Genomic DNA, 24,072 nt, shown 5'->3' with positions numbered 1-24,072 from the left:
AGAAAAAAATTCTGAATAGCTACTCATTAAGTTCATACCATATACTGAGCTCATCAATAGACTCAGGTGTTATGATAAAAAAGTAGCCAATCCTGTAATTAGAAACTGTCTTAAGACATTTGCACAAGTCAACCATATTAAGGTTGCCTATGCAACTCTAGTTCTGATACTTGCCAGCTTCTGATTTAATGTCCTCTAGAAAGAACTTCAAGACTAATCTTATCAGCAACATTTAATCCTACTGATCTTGTACAATAAATAATTATGTAATATTATCTATAAGTAATTATAATTGTTCAAATTCTTACCAGATGGTATGAAGACTATGTTAATCCCAAATATAGTGTGAGTCAGCCAAGTGTAGAGTCCATAGAACCCAGCCATTTTGAGGGAAGCATCAAATACACCTCTAAAACAATCAAAGAAACTCTGTTAAATTTTATTGGCAATAGGATTCTGGGAACTATAAAGCTATACACAAGCTGCTTTGAAAAACTGCAAAGCCATTAGTGCCACAAATAACACAACTCAAAATGTAACACTGAACCCTTTATGCATTTGTTCCCTATGAAAAGGATAAGCATCCATCACATCTGTCGTTTAAGGTATTTAGACACAAACACCTCAGACTGTTCTTTACTGTACAATGGGTTCCAGGGATAAACTCCTTGAAAGACACTGCTGCTTGAGACCACAGACCACATCCTCCTCCAAAAATAACCTTTTATCTATGAGAAACAATACCATTCTACGTACGAACAACTTTTTCTTTGCCCTTTTCCACTTCTACCTGTTCATTCATTTTCTTTATCTGCTTATATTTCTATACCTGCTCATTCTCATCAGATTAAAACCACTGGTCTGGGAAGTGAAATAGGCTGCTTAAACTCTTACTTTCCTACATACTTACATGGCTTTCTGGATGAAAATAATTGAGCACTTCATATTCATTACTGGATTTTAGCCTCAATATCTTTATGTTCCTAGCTTTCAGGTTGCTTACTAGGTTACATTACTAAAAACCAAATAGAAAGTCTGGTAATCTAATTCAATCCTACTGAATCTATGTCCAACACGCTGGCCACAAAACAAAGTTCTCCTGTGTTACGTGTGACCACAGCTTCATGAGACAGCAAACAGGCAGCTAAGTGCTGTATCATTTATACAGCACTAGCGCACTTACACTTGTGCAGCATCCTGTAACTGAACTGAAATCCTGTGCCTTAGGACTACAATCACAAAAATTATACTCTAAAACTGGTACATCTCGCCATTGTATTATCCCAGCTTTTCACCCTTATTTGAGAAAGGCATGAAGTTTCCTGAAACCACTATTTTAGCTTGGATCTAAGTAACCAAACTATCCCTGAGTTCCTCTCCTCAGAACAGTCCGAACAGTTACAACATTGCAGAAGTGGTGGCACACACGCGCTCTTAGCAAAGATAAATGCAAAGTTTGCTGATGTTACATTTCACATTTCATGCTTTTAGTTACATGCTTGTGTCTTTGCAGTTTTGGGAACTCTGGCAGGAGGGCAGAGAGGACAGAAGACATGCAACAGAAATCATGGAGCCAGATGATTAGTGGAAAGGTTTTCATTGCACTTCGAAGAGGAACACAGTCTGCACAGAAAATGGCCCTTGCTGGAACTAAAGCCTCTAAGAGAACAGTTTCTTTCATCTGTTGAGTTGATAAAGCCTTCTAGGAAAGAAACCTTCTCTGCTATTAAACTACTAGGTAGAATCTTCTCTTCTGAACTACCAGCAAGAATTACAAGACTCCCAGTTTTTGCTTCTTTGGGCACTATCGTCCTTATTATTTCCATGGGCAGTTTGCACATTTTTGCCCTCCTTTCCCACCTAAAGGCACGCATAGATTCCCAAATGACTGCTGAATCAAAATTATCTTATTTAAAATTTATCCACTGGAAGTTATGAGTGCATAATAAACCTCACACATCAACACTCTTGTTCAAAATGTGAGATTCTCTTAACAGATTAACTAGGAACAGCTGTTGTCAGCCATTTCCCCCCCAAAAAGAGGGAAAGCAAAAATATAGAAAAAAGCAAGCTTTAAAGAATGACCTGAAATAACAAATCCAACCTTTGACAGCCGAATATGTGGCGTGTGAAGAAGGGGAAGGAATATTTACAAATATGTGGTGGCCTCAGTGAAAAGAGCCTGAATACTTTGCAGTTTAGATAAGCTTCTATAATATTAAAATGGGAAATCACAGACCAAAATATATAGAATCTACAGATTTTGAAGAGTGATATACACACCTGTATTTTAGTAATAAGAAAAGTAAGCTTCTGGCATAAAAAAAATTGGCAAGGAGGAGAGAAGACCCCAAAAACCAAAGCCACAGTAAGAATACTAAATGTGAATTTGCATTAAAAACTCAAGATGTTTTCATACTTCAGCTACTCAGAAGTCTTAATTTGCTGCATTTTCTGTGACATTTAATTCATGTCTGCTCTTTCTGAGGATATCAAAGGACATAATATTTTTGTAACAAGAACCTGTTTATTAATTGAAACTGATTCTGTCAACCATGAAGTATAAACATCATATAAAAAGGGGAGGGGGGAATAATCAATCTATCAACATTTTATTTAAGGATACCTTACAAAAACAGAGGGCTAAATACCACTTTAATGCATATGTGGAAGTTATCTGTGGTCGGATTTTAAGAATTTAGAACATGAACAATTACAACAGGGTCTTTGGCAATGGAAGTCTCCAGGCAGCTGGAGAGATGAAGTGCTATCTGTACTGCAATGATCACGAGGGTGCAACAAAAAAACCCCATCACTTCTCCTGGTTGCACTAAAGACACATTTGTTCCCACTAAGCCCTTATGCTTTTGTCAAGCCAACTTCCTCAGCCTTGTTGGTCTCTTGAATCTTAGGCCTGTCGCATAGGAATCACTTTGCACTATAAAGAAGGTATCTCACAATTTCTGAAACTCATCATTAGTGACACAAAGTTTTCAACTTTTTTTAACGCAATTTGCCAGGTCCTTCCAAAACAAAACCAAAAAGAAAAAAAACCCAACAGATCCAGAACAATTTGTTAGAAGGAAGCATTAAATCTAAATATTTAATAGCATCTATGAGAACCCAGATTTCAACACGCTATAATTAAATCTTCAAGTAAATCTTTTTCCTATCAATCAAACAGGAACTGTGGCACAAATACATCTCAGTTGTCAAAAATATTTTAAAACTGTCCTTGAAGTATCTCCTTATTTTTCCCATAAAAATGTTTCTGTACCGTGGTAAAATTAACAAGGTCTTAACAACTTCTGTAAGTATGCCCCAAAACTACATTTCAGTATCCAGGTGGCGAGGCAGGCCTCTGGCTTGAGGCAGGTATCTGCCTCAAGTGCCTATAGTGAACTATCAACTTCCCTTGAAATTAAAATATCCATCTACAACTACAGAAAAGACTTACTTTTTAAACAAGCAATCATTTTAGATTTTCCCACAGAGACTACAAAAGAAGGGAAGACAGTCTTATTATGGTAACCAAAAGAAAGACAACCAACCAGAAAAATGATTCCAACAGCCAGAATTAATTGCTGTGAGTTTAACTATGTTAGGGAGTAACTGCAAAACCGTTTCTCATTCATAAGAAAGCATCCAAAACTGCCATTCTCATTTATGCAGTTTGCACATTTCAGTTCAGACAAGCATAATTTTTATCCTCTGATCAACTTTATTCAAATTTTAATTCAAGTTCTGCCACGTCTTTTGCTGATGTAGTCATGCAGCTTGTAAGAAAATTTTACACTAAGTCCATTATTCATTACAGATGCACTAGTAGAATAACAGAAAAATTAATCATGGACCAACAGGTATGTCCTGGTCTGATGTCATTCTGCAAGTTGATACATAATTTATTTCAATAGCAAAATAGCATATACCTCTAAAAGACTGTAGAACAGTACAGCATCTCTCTAGCTCCTTGCATCTAGCACACACAACTAATAAGCTAAAAGGAGAAGGCATCACACAGTGCTGAGAAGCCATGAGGTGCCAGTGGTCAAGCAGGAAGCAAGAGGAGGCTATACCTAATTTCATTCTCCTCCTCTCCTTCACCTTTCTTTGTGTCTGCCTCAACTAGTCAGAAAAAAGCACAGGGGATCCTACTTTGTGGCCAGTGTGGCCCAGGAGACCTTTAAAGTCTCTGAAGACTCATGTTTGTTACTTCGGTCAGAAAAACTAAGAATCATATCTTAAAGTCTCTAGAAATTCATATCCATTTGACTTCATGGTTAAGGCAGCTAAAAAAACCTGCTGAAAACACTAACCAGAATCTTCATCAACAGTATGCTTCAGCTACTCTGCATCTGTATTTGCCAGATCTTAAAGATGATGTGGTATGCTAGCGCAAATGCTGAAGGAATTTACTACCATCTGTAAAATGCAGACCTTCCTGGTGAAATTATGACAGTAAATTAATTTAATCTCTTAATGTGTTATTGGCATACATACAGCTTCTTTTATATACAAGAGTAATTGTATGTTTCAGAAATCAGGAAATCCCATTGCTGCTCATGTCTCACTTTGGCACTGTATCTGGATGAACCACTTTACCTGCAAGAGCTGTCATCTGCAAATGTGTAATTTATGAGCACTTCATGACAATTTTGTGTAAGGCATAGTTAGACATACATATTCCATTTTACTTAGCTTTGAAAAGCATGTAAAATTTAAAAAAAATTAAAAAATCAGAGGACATGGGTCATACTTCACATTATTCAGATTAAAAATGAAGAAACTTCTGTCAAATTGTCAAATGTTTCTGCATAGCTAGCCTAAATATTTTTTTGTTAAAGTTCTTTCTGCTTCACTGAAAAGCTAGGGAATTTGCTTGTAGATTTCACAAGGGAAAGTGCCACCTTTTCATTTTATGGGTTTTAGTGGATTTTTTTTCTCTTTTACTGATTTGCCATAAAAAGTCTACAGCTTCCCCTTTGCTTAATGTATGTCCGCCTGAATTCAGGTTCACTTCACAAAGCCTGCAGGTAAGGTCTGTTCACCATTAGCAACACGGTGAAATTTCAAAAATTTCAACCTAATGCTGCAACAACCCCAGTTCAAAGGAAAGAGGCAGAAAAGTGAAGACTCCTGGGATGCAGAACATACCTCAAGCTTCAACTCAGAGCATTCATTTTTTGACCTCAGAGTTAATCTGATTTTCTAGACCTCTCTGTTCCCAGAGCACTGGAGGAAAGAAGAGCATATGGGCTGAAAAGATGAGAAATGGAGTTTCCAGAAAGATTAGAGTAAGCATATAATAAGCTCAGAAGAGAGATTTACTGGTTACTATACTAAATTTATAATGAAGGCATATTGACCCTGGCCGCTGAATGGGCATAAGAGTAAAAACTAGACAAAAGTGACATTTGTCTTTGGAAACGTTTGCAAGAAATAGCATTTCCCTAAACACCTTACAAAACACTTTACAAGCCATACAGTGGTTTACAATCTGATTAAAATGCAAGTTTGATAACAAGAACACGCTAAGCCAAAAATATTATTAGAAAAAGACAATTTCACTCTTCCGTTGTCATCTTTACACCACTGATGTTTGGTATTTTCCCATATTCTCTAAGTAGACATGACAAGGATTGTACTGTATCTTTGTTGCAAAATCTTCCTGTATACAGAGCTGACTAATTCAAAATGATGCTTTAAGAAACTCCAGCTACTCAATTTCTTTTGAGAATACAACCTTTACATCTTAAAGGTAGAGGGTTCAAGGTATAAAAGCAAATGCAATGCATTCCAAACTTCACAGCAGAGTTTCACAATTTATTTCAAATCAGGTTAACTCAGCACTGCCGCAAGAAAAGAGCCCTCCCATTCCCCTGTTTTCAAGCATTCATTTCTGTCCCAGACCACCCTTCCTCTGCCTGCCAGCATGGTCTCTTTTATGTGCCATGACAGTTTTTACAATGAATTCAGCTAATAATTATTTTTTGCTGGGTTAGTTTTAACTAACTAGCTCAGCTCTCTACTCCCCATCCAACTCATAGAGCAGTGGCATAAATAGCTGCGTTCCCACCAGGAAAGAAGCGAGCACACTTGCGGCTGGAGGGCAGGAACTCTTCTTTGCACAATAGTGCTGTCTTACCCCAGCTGAAACTAACGGCCACTGTCACCATAACTTCAAAACCAAATAACTAATTTTCTTCCTTCAGATGCCACCAAGATCTGTTGCAAAAGACAAGCTACCAGTGACAATCAAAGGACAGCTATTATCTTAAAAAGGCCTGAAGTATTCTTCTACAATGATCCCCCAAATTTAAAGTGATCACTGGGAGAACACTGAAGAATGAAATGACTCAAAGAACTCCTTTTGCAAAAAAACTCTTAAGCTGTTCTTTGACTCTCTTTAAGGGTTCTGTTCTTTTAGGAATAGAAAAGACCCTCATTATTTTTCAGTTTCAAATTACACATGAAATAAGCAACGAGCAGTAAGATACATTCCAGCTATGAATAAAGCAGAAGTGGCAGTAAGTGTTTCTTGACAGAGTAAGATCATCTCAGGAGCAATATAAATATGCAAATGATTTTCAGAGACGACTCCATGACAAGATTTCAACAGTTTTGCTGTTGAAATGAATTTCTCCTTAGGAATGGTACAACTGAACAGAGAGGTAACAGCTCCAACATATGGAGACTAGTAATGATACTAATCAGATAAAGTGATATAGTCTTGAACAAAGCATAGGTCCTTCAGATGGTGTAAGTGATGCAAATATTACACCTCTCAAGGCAGGACAGGGCTCCAGTGACTGTATCAAAACTTCAGACTTTTAAACAGTGGCAACTAGTCCGAAGGACACAGCAGCAAACAGACTTTCTTCTCTAACAGAGAAACGTCTACATTCTCTGAAAAAGAAGAATTAACATGTAGTCCAACCTGTAAGAAATTCTACATCTGATTATTTATTTGCAATACTTTTGTATTTTTAATATTAGTAATTATTTTTTAATTACTATTTTGGCCTGTTTTAGTCACATATACCACATAAACTTACAATTATTCTTCTGAGAAGCACATTTGAAAGCACTAGTTATTTCTGAATCAACTATTTCTAACATTTCCAGATTTTTATCGTGAGCAGACCACAATGCTTACTAAGTGCAACACCTAACTATTCTTAAAATGGATCTTGGAACTAACATACAAAAAGCCAAACTAGTTCAGACCAAAGGTCTGTCTAGCAAGCATCCCATCTCCAGTAGAGGCCAGAAGCAGACACTAAGGCAACAAAAGAATAGGACAAACATATTTAACAATCCCCCTGAACATTTTTCCAGCCTCTATTTCCACCTCAGGGGATATCATGAACCTCATACAGGCTGTCTATTTAGTAATCCTCAATTAATATCTGTTCTTAGCCCTGTCCAATCCTGCAAGTTGCTGCAACTCCAACATTCTTTGGCAAGACCTTCCCCATGTCTATTGTCTGTCACATGAACCAACACACCTTCCTTATTTTTTGAAACTGCCTGCTTGCTTTTTGATGATCCCGAGGTTTTATGTTGGAAAATGAGCAGTCCAACCCCAGTCATCCTTTTCGCACTGGTTCTGATTTTGCAAACCTCAGTTGCGTAACATCCTTTTTCCAGGCCAAAGAGTCCTAACCAGCTCAGTCATTCCTCATACATAAACTGATGCATACCTTCATTCCTATAATCAGTCTTGTTGCCCTCCTAGCTTTCCAAGATGCAGGAACCAGAATGGCACACAGTAATTCAGGGTATAGGCAAACCGTAAATTCATACAATGGGAGTCATATTCTGTGTTTCTCTTGTCTATGTTTGTTGTAACAAATCTTAATGTTTGATATGCCTGGCAGATGTCTTTAAGTATTACCAAGCCCTGAGCTAGCATGACTATCTGAAAATACAGCTCCCAGCACACAGGCCATCAGTTTATGTGTGAAGTTAGGACTGTTTTTCACCCGCATGCATCATGTTCACCTACACTACATTTCATCCGTCACTTTATTCCCTGGGCACTGCTGTCTTCTAACTGAGTTTGTCTACAATCCTGCTGCAATTCCATAATCAGTCCTCATCCCTACTAGCTCAAATAGTTTTGCAGCATCAGTAAGGTGTCCCTCTCTACTTCTTTCCCAGGATAATTATGAGTAGATAGGATAGTAGAGGTCCCTACCTCAACACCATCATTTACTCCTGCCCTCTGTTTCTTATCTTTTTAACTGACTATTTATCCATGCAGAAACCTTCTCTATTATCTCATCACTACTTAATTTCCTTGAAAGTCTTTGGAAAGAGATGCTGTAAAACCCCTTTATGAAACTTCAGTAGAACATAGCAGGCAGATCAACTTATTAATGGCCTTGCTTGCTGACTACTTCAAAAAACATGAAGACTAAGGCAGAACTTCTCTCTGTGAAAACTCCATTGATTCTTTGCAACTAAATCATATTCACCAGGTGCTGGTATGTCCTTAACTTTAGTGCCTACTAAGCCGCACAGTACTGATGTCCAACTTCCATGTCTGTACATCCTGGATTCCCTGGACCTTTTTTTTTTTTTTTAAATTTTGCCCTTGAGTTTTCTTTGGTGAGTTAATATCATCCATTCTCAGCAATTTGCTATTGCTCATTTTGTCTGTTTCTTCTACAACCTCTTCTACAGTCACTGTAATTTCTGAGAGATTCTGCTGCAGCTCACCTGTAAGCAGGGTTTTACAATGTGACTCCCTCCACTTACCTTCACAGCAACAAACAACACAGAACCAATTTACCTCCCCCCTGCAACAGCCTGCAGCAGCCTTGTTGTGCTGAGTACTCCTTGTCATCCCTCAGCCCCCCGAGTGCTTCTTGCTCCTGCTGCATATGAAAAATGGTATTTTGGTTTAATAGCATTTTGTGGAGCTTTGAGCAAATGAATTAAACTCCCCACCACCCCCGGCCTATTTCTATCTGCTAAAGTTTATGATCCTTCTGTTTTCTTCATTTAGCTAAAACTCCTTTTAAAACAGCTTTTTAAAGTATAGTTTGTCATTTCCTGTGGCCTTTGTTACTTTGCTGTTCAGCTATGCAGTCAGTCTTCCCTTTAGCCTTACTCAAGCCTTTCTTAGCTGCTAGCATGCACTAGCGCCGCACATTGAACACTTATTATTCTCCACACCACTTGTAAGGATGTAATTCTTTTAGATCCCCATTTTAGCTTGAAAAGTTCATGAATGAGAGCAACAGCTAGCTGGACTCAATAAAGCTCAAAATCCATTGCAGTCTTATATTAAGAAACTCCCAGTCTGTTCAGATTATTACTATTATAAAATTATTAATCACAAGCATAGAGAAGAGGGTATTTTGATTGCTTATGCTGGTGGAGAGAATAAATAAAATCACCTTATAATTTGACCTAATAGGACAAAAAAGCAAAAAGCTAAAGCTGTGATGTTAAATCTTTGAAATGTCAGGAAATCCTGAAGTTTTATACCGGCCCTCATGCTGTCTTCTTACATTACTACAAATCTGTGTTTTAAATAGCAGAAATCTAACCAAGGTTATAATAATATATACTGCAACCCTAAATATACACATAAAGAATTATCAAATATGCAAGCACAGAATCCTGCAATATGTCATACTAAAAATAATTCTCATTGTATCCCTTTTTTCTTAGAAATGCCTGACAGAAGATCTCTTCCCTATATATTAATAATTCTTTCAGCAACCCTTGTCTTCCCATCCCTCCCAGTTAGCTACTAGGCCTGCCTTAGAAGCAAAGAGAAAAACTAACTGGCTGAGCTGAATTCCAGATGCAAGTCTCACTGTTTTTACTGATACAGTCTATGTCACATACCAACTAAACTTTCATTCAAATAAAGATTGTACGTTCTGACATACAAATAACTGTTTAAAAAAGTTGGTGTTGTAGAAAAAGCAGCATATATATGTAATTGCATAAGTGCAATATGTAATCAAAGGACTAGTATCTAAGATGCAATGTAGTTACATTAAAGATTGCATGCAAATCTGTTTCTGTGTTTAAACATACGCGTGCACACACACAAACCAACCCACATCTTCTACGTGTTTACAGATACCTTCAGTCTTAAACAAACTGGACAGTCACAGAATTACAAACTACAAAACTGCACTAAGAGAAATTGCTGTTAGAACATACAGAATCCACCATCTGGAATATGAAAGAAGCAAATGGCAGAATATTGGCACTGCCTGATATAAAACAAGGAAGCCCTCAATAACCCGTCAATGTGTTTGAAAATACACTACAGCAGTCTGCACGGCATAGAGAACAGAACTGTTTGTTTCAGCATCAGATTATGCACTTATGTAATCTTGTGAATTAGGGGTAGTAAAGTGTAAAATTCCTACAGACTTTGTGACGTGCTTGACCCAAATTATGTGTGTATAATAATGAACATTTTTTCATAGTTTCAGGTAAATTTAGAAAAAGAGTAAAGATTAAGCATAAGCAAATCAATTATTTTCTGAAATTTCCTTTGAATACTGTTTTTCTTTGAATTATTCTTTGAATAACTTTTTAAAATCAAGTGTATGTAAAGCAATATACAGACAGCTGTGTTTAAGAAGAACAAGTATTTTCGATATAAAAGAAAAAGGAAATACAGGTAAAGACAAATCCTTTTTGGTTTTTTTGCATATAGGAGAATATTTATGTCTAAAATAATGGTATGAGCGAGTCATGTGGTTATTGCTACTAAAACAATCAGTCGATAAATACTACTATCTATCCCACTAGGATAATCAGGTTACAGTTACTGTCAGTTTGGTTCTGCAAATGTACTGAAACATTGCGGCATCTCTTCTAAATGTATAGACTACATTCTACTTTTTTTTTTCAGTAACTCAACTGAAGCTTTCCTTTCCTCCACGTAATTTAAAAAAAAAAAAAAAAAAGTATCTGTTATTCCCAGTTTTAGACTAGGAAATTACTTCATTAAGACAGAATAATTTTCAAGTCTATTCCCATCTCATAACATACACCATAAGTAGAACTTTATAGAATTTCAGTAAGGTCCTGTTAAATGCATTCCTGTGACAAAAGAGATTTCTGCAAGATACTCCTGCTACTAAAGAACGTACATTGCATGCAAAAATTCAGTCAAAACTTAATCAATTAACAGTTGTCTTTGAAAAATTAATCTGAAAGACATTATTAATGTTGCAGTAAAATAAACAAGATCACATGTTTTGCTTTTTCTAAGCATTAGCTTAACATGCTGGAAGATTATTGTTTTCTGTGGGAATTGTATCACCATCTCATTTTCTCCATCATTACTGCCAGAATGCCACAGCAAACCAGCTAGATGCTTAAACAGCTGAGATTTTTTTGTTTATTTGTTTGTTTGCATGGTAGCTCATTTCAGATCTCTTTAAGTGTTAATAAATAAAAGTTGAAAAAACAGTAAGAACCTATTTCAGCCATCAAGGCACTATAGGTTTTCTTCACATCAAATCTCTCTTTGACTTCCTGGCAAATTTCAGTTAAGGATATAATTACCATTTCCTCTTTAGAAACACCTAATATTTTAAGTAACTTTTATATAACCAGTGAAAAATCTGATCAAATTTGAGGTGTACATGGCCAATGAAGAAAATGAAGCGAATAATGATAACCTTTCTCAAACTGAAAACAAACAGTACTCATCTTCCTGGCATAACAGAACAAACTTCCACTAACACGTTTCAAGGCATCACTCAAAATACTGATCTGGGTTTAAGACCATTTCACAATGTAATCAGGCCCCACCAAAATTGAAAGCTGCAGTAACTTTAAGCCACAGCCATACCCGTGTGCATGCACTCATGTGAAAGTATCGCACACACTAAATTGCACTGAGGCCGTGACAACATGCAACTTAGTAATGTGCAATATCTCCACCAGAGCAAGCAGAATGGGAGCTTCAGGGAAGAAGGGTATGGTGCATTCAGGAAGAGAACGACATGCTGCTCAGGGAAAGGAAAATGGTTCAGGCAAAGGTGTGCATGCTACTACTTTGGAGACCTGTGGAGAATTACTGCTTCATCCATTCAGGAAAAAAAAAAAGATCCAGACAGGAGCACCACCTCCCTATTTCAGGGGTAAAGGACATAATTTTCCTACTTATGCAGTGAGGTAGGTGACTTAGGAACTAACTTGATTTTACAGAACCTTTCTGAACAAAGCAGATCTCACACTGGTATGTGCAGGTAATGATTTCCCACCAACCCTCAAAAGACTGCATTATTACTATAGTTATAATTACAATGAAGATTTCACTGACTAGTATTGAGAACTAAAATTATCTAAATCCAGTAAACTGGTCCAAGCGGTTCTCACATTTCTAAAGCAAGTCATCTTCCTAACCCTGACTAAGAGTGCCGCTGAAAGGATTCCTGCAGCTCAACCTACTCTGGCATAACCCTTCTGCCACAGTCGCCAGCCCCCTCCCTATTCCCCTTTCTCCACTGGTTCCTGTAGCTCACTTTTAGTAGTTTCAGTGAAAGAAATGTACTTACTATATTCACAGGCTCTAAACACCACTGCCAGTTAAGGGAAACTGTTGCACACAATGAAAGAGCAATACTACCTTCATAATTCACCACATTTTTCTGCTGATACCCACTTATGTAATATGGAAAACAGGTAAAAATAAAGATTAAAAAAGAAAAAAAAGGACAGAACGGCAGGAGGGATGAAAGGCAAAGGACTAATGGAGCATTTATCAAGAAGAAGAAATAGTAACAAAGTGTGGCCTCATCAAGAAAGTTAAAACTGGAGTGAGAAAGACCTGAGATTGATTGCAAACCAAAGAAAAAGAGAAACAGATAAACCAACTGGGCATGAAAGACCAAAACTGTTAGATAACAGAAGCTATTTTGCTACTGAGGCAACAGCAGTATTCAGGATTATTAACATTTTCCTAAATTTTTACTTCCCACCTCATTTGCAGGCAATGGCACACAAAATTCCAGCATGGAATTTGGCATTGTGAATTTTGAATGAGTTGCTTTATTTCAAGTAGCACCAGTACGTCATACATCAGTTAGAAAACCCTGCGGTCACACACGCCTTTGGCAGTGATCTTCCTCCCAGGCTTTTTACTGTTTTTTATGGAATCATCACACAAATATTGATCTTCCCTCTCCCCCCACAGATTAAATGCTGCCTTCCCTAAGATGCAACCGATCAGGAGAAGCAAAGGCAGTATATCACAGAATCACAGAATCGTATAGGTTGGAAAAGACCTTTAAGATCATCGAGTCCAACCGTAAACCTAACGCTACCAAGTCCACCACTACACCATGTCCCTAAGCACCTAATCCAAACGTCTTTTAAATACCTCCAGGGATGGCGACTCAACCACTTCCCTGGGCAGCCTGTTCCAATGCTTGACAACCCTTTCAGTGAAGTAAAATTTCCTAATATCCAGTCTAAACCTCCCCTGGTGCAACTTGAAGCCATTTCCTCTTTTCCTATCACTTGTTACCTGGGAGACGAGACCGACCCCCACCTCGCTACAACCTCCTTTCAGGTAGTTGTAGAGAGCGATAAGGTCTCCCCTCAGCCTCCTTTTCTCCAGGCTAAACAGCCCCAGTTCCCTCAGTCGCTCCTCACAGGACTTGTGCTCTAGACCCTTCACCAGCTTCGTTACCCTTCTCTGGACACGCTCCAGCACCTCAATGGCTCCCTTGTAGTGCGGGGCCCAAAACTGAACACAGTATTCAAGGTGCAGCCTCACCAGTGCCGAGCACAGGGGCACGATCACTTCCCTACTCCTGCTGGCTACGCTATTTTTGATACAAGCCAGGATGCCATTGGCTTTCTTGGCCACCTGGGCACACTGCTGGCTCATATTCAGCCAGCTGTCGACCAACACCCCCAGGTCCTTTTCTGCCAGGCAGCTTTCCAGCCACTCTTCCCCAAGCTTGTAGCGTTGCATGGGGTTGCTGTGGCCCAAGTGCAGGACCTTGCACTTGGCCTTGTTAAACCTCATACAATTGACCTTGGCCCATCGATCCAGCCTGTCCAGGTCCCTCTGCAGAGCCTTCCTACCCTCAAGCAGATCAACACTCCCGCATAACTTGGTGTCATCTGCAAACTTACTGAGGGTACACTTGATCCCTTCATCCAGATCATTGATAAAGATATTAAACAGAACTGGCCCCAACACAGAGCCCTGGGGACACCGCTTGTGACCGGCCGCCAACTGGAGTAAACTCCATTCACCACCACTCTTTGGGCCCAGCCATCCAGACAGTTCTTTACCCAGTGAAGCGTACACCCGTCCAAGCCATGAGCAGCCAGTTTCTCCAGGAGAATGCTGTGGGAAACAGTGTCAAAGGCTTTACTGAAGTCTAGATAGACAACATCCACAGCCTTTCCCTCATCTACTAGGTGGGTCACCTTGTTGTAGAAGGAGATCAGGTTGGTCAAGCAGGACCTGCCTTTCCTAAACCCATGCTGGCTGGGCTTGATCCCTTGGTTAGTCTCTACATGCTGTGTGATAGCACTCAAGAGGATCTGCTCCATCAGCTTCCCGGGTACCAAGGTCAGGCTGACAGGCCTGTAGTTCCCCGGATCCTCCTTCTGGCCCTTCTTGTAGATGGGTGTCACATTAGCTAATCTCCAGTCAGCAGGGACCTCACTAGTTAGCCAGGACTGCTGGTAAATGATGGAAAGGGGCTTGGTGAGCACATCTGCCAGTTCCTTCAGTACTCTCGGGGGGATCTCATCAGGCCACATAGACTTGTGTGTGTCTAAGTGATGTAGCAGGTCACTAACCATTTCCCCCTGGATTATGGGGGCTCCATTCTGGTCCCCATCCCTATCTTCCGACTCAGGGGGCTGGGTACCCAGAGAACAATTGGCCCTACTATTAAAGACTGAGGCAAAGAAGGCATTAAGTACCTAAGTCTTTTCCTCATCCTTGGTCACTGTGTTCCCTCCCCCATCTAATAGAACCTGGAGATTCTCCTTAGCTCTCCTTTTGCTGCTAATGTATTTGAAGAAGTATTTTCTGTTGTCTTTTGCAGCAGCAGCCAGATTGAGCTCTAGCTCAGCTTTGGCCCTTCTAATTTTCTCCCTGCACAGCCTTGCTACACCTTTGTAGTCCTCCTGAGTTGCCTGCCCCTTCTTCCAGAGGTCGTATACTCTCCTCTTTTTCCTGAGTTGGAGCCAGAGCTCTCTAGTCAGCCAGGCTGGTATTCTTCCCCACCCGCTCGTCTTTCGGCACCTGGGGACAGCCCACTCTTCTGCCTTGGCACAAGATGGCAACAAAGCAATATGGAAACACAGCACACACAAGTACTTACTCTAAAATAATAGGAGCGTTTTCATCATGAAAGTTACTCAAAATTGGGAAAACTGATTCATGAACAGTTTTCAAAACCACGTTTGTCCTACAGTCCAAACACTGTCGATCCCCTTCTGGACGATTGCTTAGAGGCTGCAGGACTTACCTGTGAGAACCGGGATAACTCCGTCAAAGGCAGATATCTGGGGCAAAGGCAAATGCCCAGCATACAAACAGAATCACATTTGCAACACAGGGAAAGACCAAATCAGCAGCAGGCCATGCCTTGTGTTTTCCTTTGCCTCCTTGTCCTGGGAGACGCCTAGACAGACTGAATTATGTTCCCAGGCTGAGAAGCTCCACTCTGAGCAAAGGTGCTTCTTGCATGCCTTCCTATCCTCTGGGTGTCTAAAGTATTAGAAGAGCAAAAGTTTCTTGAAAATGAAACCAAACACTTGGTGGCAGTGCACAAAGAGTAGCACAAATCAAGCAAAAGACCTTGGAGAAACAACTGTTCCTTTGGAAAAGCAGAAGACTACAGGTCTGCTAGAAAGAAGAGCTGCGCTTCACGCTTAAGATCCCTTCTAGCTGTTTCATTACTAATTTTTAAGACAAGACAATAAACCATTAAAAAAAGCCCACAAACAATAAACCAACTATAACAAAAAAACCCCAGTAAAAATGCCTCCTATATTATTTAGCACTTTGGCAACGTCATCCAGAATATTTTCTCTCGGGTAAGCAACATGGCAGGCGGGAGCGAGCCCCAGGAAAGGGGCCCTCAGCCCCCACGACCCTCCTCCTCCTCCTCCTCCCACATTTCGGCATCTTTCAGGCCACACGCCCCCCCACGCCCAAACACGCCATATTTGGCCGCGCGCATCGGCCACAGCCACAATCGCATCACAGTGGCCTCCTGCTGTCACCAGCCACCTCACCGCCTTTTGTTCCGGCCCTGTAAAAGCAGGGGCCCCGGCAGCTGGCCCACAGCCTGCCGAGCTTCCAGGCCCTCGCATGCCAAGCATGCTTGGAAGGAAGAGGACCCGGAGCAGCGAGGCGGATGGCTGCCCACCTTGGCGTGGGATGCCACAGAGCTGCTCCCCGCAACCGTGCAGGAGGAAGGCACCTCGCAGGAGGAGGAGGAGGAGGAAGCACAGGCGGCGGAGGAGGAGGAACAAAATCAACCCTCCTGCCGTCAGCGCTGTCCACCTCGCTTCCCTCAACGACACCATGCAGCTCTTGGCTCTAGGCCCACCAGGGAACGCCGTGGAGCCCAGGCGCGTCTGCCTGCCAGGCACCAGCCTGAGCAGCGAGGCGGCTGGCTGCCCACCTTTGCGTGGGACAGCACAGAGACGCTTCCCGCAACCGCCAAAGAGGAAGGAGCCTCTCAGGAGCCTGAAGATGGGGAAGCAGCGGAGGAGCAGGAGGAGGAGGAGGAACATCCCCCCTCGGACCATGAGAGCCATCGCCCACGCTCTTGCGATCGAGGTCGTCCAGCGCGCAGCTGTGGCCACCCAGGGGAACAGCGTGGGGCCCTGGCGTGTCTATCTGCTCAGGCACGGTCTGAGGCCCAGGCGTGACAGACCACCAAAGGACGACGTGGAGCCCATGGACATCGATCCACCCGAGCACAGCGTGGGGCCAATGGCTGTTAATCCACCAGACAACAGCGTGGAGCCCATGGAGGTGGATCCACCTCAAGAACAGTCCAGTCTCCGACGGCAGTGGGTCTGCCTGCCACAGCGATGACCTGGCAGTACCCCAGCCATCCAGGCTCCCTTGCGTGAGATGCCATCAACAGCGTCGCAGGAGCGCCCGGCCGGCTCCCTACCGGTGGCCCAGCCTCCGCACCTTCGTGAATGGACAATAAACAAGAACAAAAGAATCAAAATGCTCTTGTCCTCTCTTAGGCGGCACTTTGGCGACGGCATCTGCACTGCACTCCTGTGGCCCCTCCTGCTCTCTGTCTTTGAGTAGGAGGCTCTTTTGGGAAACTTTCCGTTTCCATGCGCGCCTTCCTGCTTTGCTGGTGCCTTACGTTCTGGTTTTTCCAGGCTATAACATCAACAATTTGGTAATCGTCTTTGAAATGGAGTAAAATTATCATAAGAAAGGCAGCGAACCCTAAGAATTTCTTGTTTCCACATTATCGCTCTCACTTCAGTGCCAGGTAAAGTTAGGGAGGTCATTCTGGAGGTTATTGAACAACACTTGAGAGACAACGCAGTCATTGGTCATAGCCAACACGGGTTCGCAAGGGCAACGTCCTGTTCAACTGAAAACAAACTCTGCGGACTTCCCGCAGGCTCACCTGCAAGATCGCCCACCAATACACAGTTCTTTCGTCGATTCTCAAAGGGTTGCGTGGGCCCCTCTTTCCCATCCACCACCACCGCCCCTCCAGAAGAGGGGCCATCTCTTCTGCACCGAGCCCCGAGGGAGAGGCGACGAGAGGGCCTGCCTTCCATCAAGCTGCTGCCTTCCTCACGTGGCAAGGGGCACCCACGACCTTGCGGAAGGTGGCCTGTCCCACTGCCACCCAGGCCCTTACTTCAGACCCTCACCTGCATCAGCCCCACCACTGACCTGACGCACACCACCACTAGCAGCTGCCCCGCGCGCGGGGTTTGTCCTGCTGAGCACAAGGCAGCGGTCCTCCCACCGCGTAGTCTCCTTCTCCCGTCCACGCCTCGCCCATCTGGATACCGGGGGAGGCTGTGTCACGGGCCTTGCTGAAGTCAGACTAAATGGCACTCACTGCTCTCCCCTTGTCCCGCTAGGACGGGCACCTCCTCAACGCAAGGCTCGTGTTGGTCCCGGCACAAGTCGTCCTTGCTGAAGTTCTGCTGGCTGTTCCCTGAGCTCACCTTGTCCTTCGTGTGCCTCCAAACAATCTTCTGGCAGATGCCTGAGAAGGGCAAGAGCTTCTTCCTGGAAACCTGCCAGAAGGCTCCCGTTCTCCAGCTCCAATTCTTCCAACAACGCGGGAGAGCTCTTCCTCGCAACGCGTAAGCAAGAGACCGCAAAGCGGTGAGAAGCTTTGTCCTTCGTACGAGCGAACAGAGCAAGGGTGCACCTCAGACTGAACCCACCCCCACCTCCAGGCCCCAAGCACCTCCCTCGGTGGCCTCCGACAGGCTCCTCACGTCGTGCTGGCACAGCAGCCCAAAGGACGCCAGGCCCTCTCCTCCCCTCTCCCTCCCTCCGCGCTCCGTGCAGAACAGACGACACCTCTCCACGCTCCAGGGGCAAGGACGGGGACGGCGAAGAAGAGCCCACGCAACACTTGGCAATCAGCAATTCTTTTACGGAGCGCTGGCAGAGCTTGCGCAGGCCGGCCGGCACTCCTTTTCCCGCCGGCCGGCGCGATGTCTGGATGCTTTGCCCCCTCTCAGCCACTGGCGAGCGTGGGGGGCTGTGCCACTTGCAGGGTGCCGGCTCGGTGGGGGCTCACCGAGGACCCCCGACCCTCCTGGAATGTTCTTGCCACCGTCTCATCGAGGGGACCCCAGGCACGCCATGAGCAGGGGGCTGGAGCCCAGGGCTCATGACGGGAGGGGGAGGGCGGTCCCTGTGCCCAAGGGGCCGCCTTTCTCTTGGGCAAGCAACATGGCAGGCGGGAGCGAGCCCCAGGAAAGGGGCCCTCAGCCCCCACGACCCTCCTCCTCCTCCTCCCACATTTCGGCATCTTTCAGGCCACACGCCCCCCCACGCCCAAACACGCCATATTTGGCCGCGCGCATCGGCCACAGCCACAATCGCATCACAGTGGCCTCCTGCTGTCACCAGCCACCTCACCGCCTTTTGTTCCGGCCCTGTAAAAGCAGGGGCCCCGGCAGCTGGCCCACAGCCTGCCGAGCTTCCAGGCCCTCGCATGCCAAGCATGCTTGGAAGGAAGAGGACCCGGAGCAGCGAGGCGGATGGCTGCCCACCTTGGCGTGGGATGCCACAGAGCTGCTCCCCGCAACCGTGCAGGAGGAAGGCACCTCGCAGGAGGAGGAGGAGGAGGAAGCACAGGCGGCGGAGGAGGAGGAACAAAATCAACCCTCCTGCCGTCAGCGCTGTCCACCTCGCTTCCCTCAACGACACCATGCAGCTCTTGGCTCTAGGCCCACCAGGGAACGCCGTGGAGCCCAGGCGCGTCTGCCTGCCAGGCACCAGCCTGAGCAGCGAGGCGGCTGGCTGCCCACCTTTGCGTGGGACAGCACAGAGACGCTTCCCGCAACCGCCAAAGAGGAAGGAGCCTCTCAGGAGCCTGAAGATGGGGAAGCAGCGGAGGAGCAGGAGGAGGAGGAGGAACATCCCCCCTCGGACCATGAGAGCCATCGCCCACGCTCTTGCGATCGAGGTCGTCCAGCGCGCAGCTGTGGCCACCCAGGGGAACAGCGTGGGGCCCTGGCGTGTCTATCTGCTCAGGCACGGTCTGAGGCCCAGGCGTGACAGACCACCAAAGGACGACGTGGAGCCCATGGACATCGATCCACCCGAGCACAGCGTGGGGCCAATGGCTGTTAATCCACCAGACAACAGCGTGGAGCCCATGGAGGTGGATCCACCTCAAGAACAGTCCAGTCTCCGACGGCAGTGGGTCTGCCTGCCACAGCGATGACCTGGCAGTACCCCAGCCATCCAGGCTCCCTTGCGTGAGATGCCATCAACAGCGTCGCAGGAGCGCCCGGCCGGCTCCCTACCGGTGGCCCAGCCTCCGCACCTTCGTGAATGGACAATAAACAAGAACAAAAGAATCAAAATGCTCTTGTCCTCTCTTAGGCGGCACTTTGGCGACGGCATCTGCACTGCACTCCTGTGGCCCCTCCTGCTCTCTGTCTTTGAGTAGGAGGCTCTTTTGGGAAACTTTCCGTTTCCATGCACGCCTTCCTGCTTTGCTAGTGCCTTACGTTCTGGTTTTTCCAGGCTATAACATCAACAATTTGGTAATCGTCTTTGAAATGGAGTAAAATTATCATAAGAAAGGCAGCGAACCCTAAGAATTTCTTGTTTCCACATTATCGCTCTCACTTCAGTGCCAGGTAAAGTTAGGGAGGTCATTCTGGAGGTTATTGAACAACACTTGAGAGACAACGCAGTCATTGGTCATAGCCAACACGGGTTCGCAAGGGCAACGTCCTGTTCAACTGAAAACAAACTCTGCGGACTTCCCGCAGGCTCACCTGCAAGATCGCCCACCAATACACAGTTCTTTCGTCGATTCTCAAAGGGTTGCGTGGGCCCCTCTTTCCCATCCACCACCACCGCCCCTCCAGAAGAGGGGCCATCTCTTCTGCACCGAGCCCCGAGGGAGAGGCGACGAGAGGGCCTGCCTTCCATCAAGCTGCTGCCTTCCTCACGTGGCAAGGGGCACCCACGACCTTGCGGAAGGTGGCCTGTCCCACTGCCACCCAGGCCCTTACTTCAGACCCTCACCTGCATCAGCCCCACCACTGACCTGACGCACACCACCACTAGCAGCTGCCCCGCGCGCGGGGTTTGTCCTGCTGAGCACAAGGCAGCGGTCCTCCCACCGCGTAGTCTCCTTCTCCCGTCCACGCCTCGCCCATCTGGATACCGGGGGAGGCTGTGTCACGGGCCTTGCTGAAGTCAGACTAAATGGCACTCACTGCTCTCCCCTTGTCCCGCTAGGACGGGCACCTCCTCAACGCAAGGCTCGTGTTGGTCCCGGCACAAGTCGTCCTTGCTGAAGTTCTGCTGGCTGTTCCCTGAGCTCACCTTGTCCTTCGTGTGCCTCCAAACAATCTTCTGGCAGATGCCTGAGAAGGGCAAGAGCTTCTTCCTGGAAACCTGCCAGAAGGCTCCCGTTCTCCAGCTCCAATTCTTCCAACAACGCGGGAGAGCTCTTCCTCGCAACGCGTAAGCAAGAGACCGCAAAAGCGGTGAGAAGCTTTGTCCTTCGTACGAGCGAACAGAGCAAGGGTGCACCTCAGACTGAACCCACCCCCACCTCCAGGCCCCAAGCACCTCCCTCGGTGGCCTCCGACAGGCTCCTCACGTCGTGCTGGCACAGCAGCCCAAAGGACGCCAGGCCCTCTCCTCCCCTCTCCCTCCCTCCGCGCTCCGTGCAGAACAGACGACACCTCTCCACGCTCCAGGGGCAAGGACGGGGGACGGCGAAGAAGAGCCCACGCAACACTTGGCAATCAGCAATTCTTTTACGGAGCGCTGGCAGAGCTTGCGCAGGCCGGCCGGCACTCCTTTTCCCGCCGGCCGGCGCGATGTCTGGATGCTTTGCCCCCTCTCAGCCACTGGCGAGCGTGGGGGGCTGTGCCACTTGCAGGGTGCCGGCTCGGTGGGGGCTCACCGAGGACCCCCGACCCTCCTGGAATGTTCTTGCCACCGTCTCATCGAGGGGACCCCAGGCACGCCATGAGCAGGGGGCTGGAGCCCAGGGCTCATGACGGGAGGGGGAGGGCGGTCCCTGTGCCCAAGGGGCCGCCTTTCTCTTGGGCAAGCAACATGGCAGGCGGGAGCGAGCCCCAGGAAAGGGGCCCTCAGCCCCCACGACCCTCCTCCTCCTCCTCCCACATTTCGGCATCTTTCAGGCCACACGCCCCCCCACGCCCAAACACGCCATATTTGGCCGCGCGCATCGGCCACAGCCACAATCGCATCACAGTGGCCTCCTGCTGTCACCAGCCACCTCACCGCCTTTTGTTCCGGCCCTGTAAAAGCAGGGGCCCCGGCAGCTGGCCCACAGCCTGCCGAGCTTCCAGGCCCTCGCATGCCAAGCATGCTTGGAAGGAAGAGGACCCGGAGCAGCGAGGCGGATGGCTGCCCACCTTGGCGTGGGATGCCACAGAGCTGCCCCCCGCAACCGTGCAGGAGGAAGGCACCTCGCAGGAGGAGGAGGAGGAGGAAGCACAGGCGGCGGAGGAGGAGGAACAAAATCAACCCTCCTGCCGTCAGCGCTGTCCACCTCGCTTCCCTCAACGACACCATGCAGCTCTTGGCTCTAGGCCCACCAGGGAACGCCGTGGAGCCCAGGCGCGTCTGCCTGCCAGGCACCAGCCTGAGCAGCGAGGCGGCTGGCTGCCCACCTTTGCGTGGGACAGCACAGAGACGCTTCCCGCAACCGCCAAAGAGGAAGGAGCCTCTCAGGAGCCTGAAGATGGGGAAGCAGCGGAGGAGCAGGAGGAGGAGGAGGAACATCCCCCCTCGGACCATGAGAGCCATCGCCCACGCTCTTGCGATCGAGGTCGTCCAGCGCGCAGCTGTGGCCACCCAGGGGAACAGCGTGGGGCCCTGGCGTGTCTATCTGCTCAGGCACGGTCTGAGGCCCAGGCGTGACAGACCACCAAAGGACGACGTGGAGCCCATGGACATCGATCCACCCGAGCACAGCGTGGGGCCAATGGCTGTTAATCCACCAGACAACAGCGTGGAGCCCATGGAGGTGGATCCACCTCAAGAACAGTCCAGTCTCCGACGGCAGTGGGTCTGCCTGCCACAGCGATGACCTGGCAGTACCCCAGCCATCCAGGCTCCCTTGCGTGAGATGCCATCAACAGCGTCGCAGGAGCGCCCGGCCGGCTCCCTACCGGTGGCCCAGCCTCCGCACCTTCGTGAATGGACAATAAACAAGAACAAAAGAATCAAAATGCTCTTGTCCTCTCTTAGGCGGCACTTTGGCGACGGCATCTGCACTGCACTCCTGTGGCCCCTCCTGCTCTCTGTCTTTGAGTAGGAGGCTCTTTTGGGAAACTTTCCGTTTCCATGCGCGCCTTCCTGCTTTGCTGGTGCCTTACGTTCTGGTTTTTCCAGGCTATAACATCAACAATTTGGTAATCGTCTTTGAAATGGAGTAAAATTATCATAAGAAAGGCAGCGAACCCTAAGAATTTCTTGTTTCCACATTATCGCTCTCACTTCAGTGCCAGGTAAAGTTAGGGAGGTCATTCTGGAGGTTATTGAACAACACTTGAGAGACAACGCAGTCATTGGTCATAGCCAACACGGGTTCGCAAGGGCAACGTCCTGTTCAACTGAAAACAAACTCTGCGGACTTCCCGCAGGCTCACCTGCAAGATCGCCCACCAATACACAGTTCTTTCGTCGATTCTCAAAGGGTTGCGTGGGCCCCTCTTTCCCATCCACCACCACCGCCCCTCCAGAAGAGGGGCCATCTCTTCTGCACCGAGCCCCGAGGGAGAGGCGACGAGAGGGCCTGCCTTCCATCAAGCTGCTGCCTTCCTCACGTGGCAAGGGGCACCCACGACCTTGCGGAAGGTGGCCTGTCCCACTGCCACCCAGGCCCTTACTTCAGACCCTCACCTGCATCAGCCCCACCACTGACCTGACGCACACCACCACTAGCAGCTGCCCCGCGCGCGGGGTTTGTCCTGCTGAGCACAAGGCAGCGGTCCTCCCACCGCGTAGTCTCCTTCTCCCGTCCACGCCTCGCCCATCTGGATACCGGGGGAGGCTGTGTCACGGGCCTTGCTGAAGTCAGACTAAATGGCACTCACTGCTCTCCCCTTGTCCCGCTAGGACGGGCACCTCCTCAAAGCAAGGCTCGTGTTGGTCCCGGCACAAGTCGTCCTTGCTGAAGTTCTGCTGGCTGTTCCCTGAGCTCACCTTGTCCTTCGTGTGCCTCCTACCGATCCTCTGTGATTTGCCGCTCTGCCCTTGTAGTACTAGTCTAGTCAAGTAAGTAATCAGGTCAGGCATCGCCTGACCTGGTGTTAGCAAATCCATTTATCCCATGACCTGATACATGCTGCTGGGATTCTGGT

General features: G+C 46.6%; 1 protein-coding gene across 2 annotated transcripts in view; it reads right to left on the bottom strand.

Annotated features, from left to right (window-relative positions):
* The window catches only part of TMEM245 (transmembrane protein 245), a 98,871-nt gene that overhangs the window by 12,927 nt on the left and 61,872 nt on the right, over positions 1 to 24,072 (bottom strand). For both annotated transcript variants that reach the window (XM_072852971.1, XM_072852972.1), the window contains exon 14: positions 309 to 409. In XM_072852971.1, coding sequence (XP_072709072.1) covers positions 309 to 409 — 101 coding nt within the window. The remainder of the gene's footprint in view (positions 1 to 308; positions 410 to 24,072) is intronic.

The sequence above is a fragment of the Ciconia boyciana genome, chromosome 2, assembly GCF_034638445.1.
Source record: "Ciconia boyciana chromosome 2, ASM3463844v1, whole genome shotgun sequence".
In the NCBI taxonomy this organism is placed as follows: domain Eukaryota; kingdom Metazoa; phylum Chordata; class Aves; order Ciconiiformes; family Ciconiidae; genus Ciconia; species Ciconia boyciana.
Note: the sequence above shows the minus strand (reverse complement) of the source record. Positions and strands in the feature narration are given on the sequence as shown.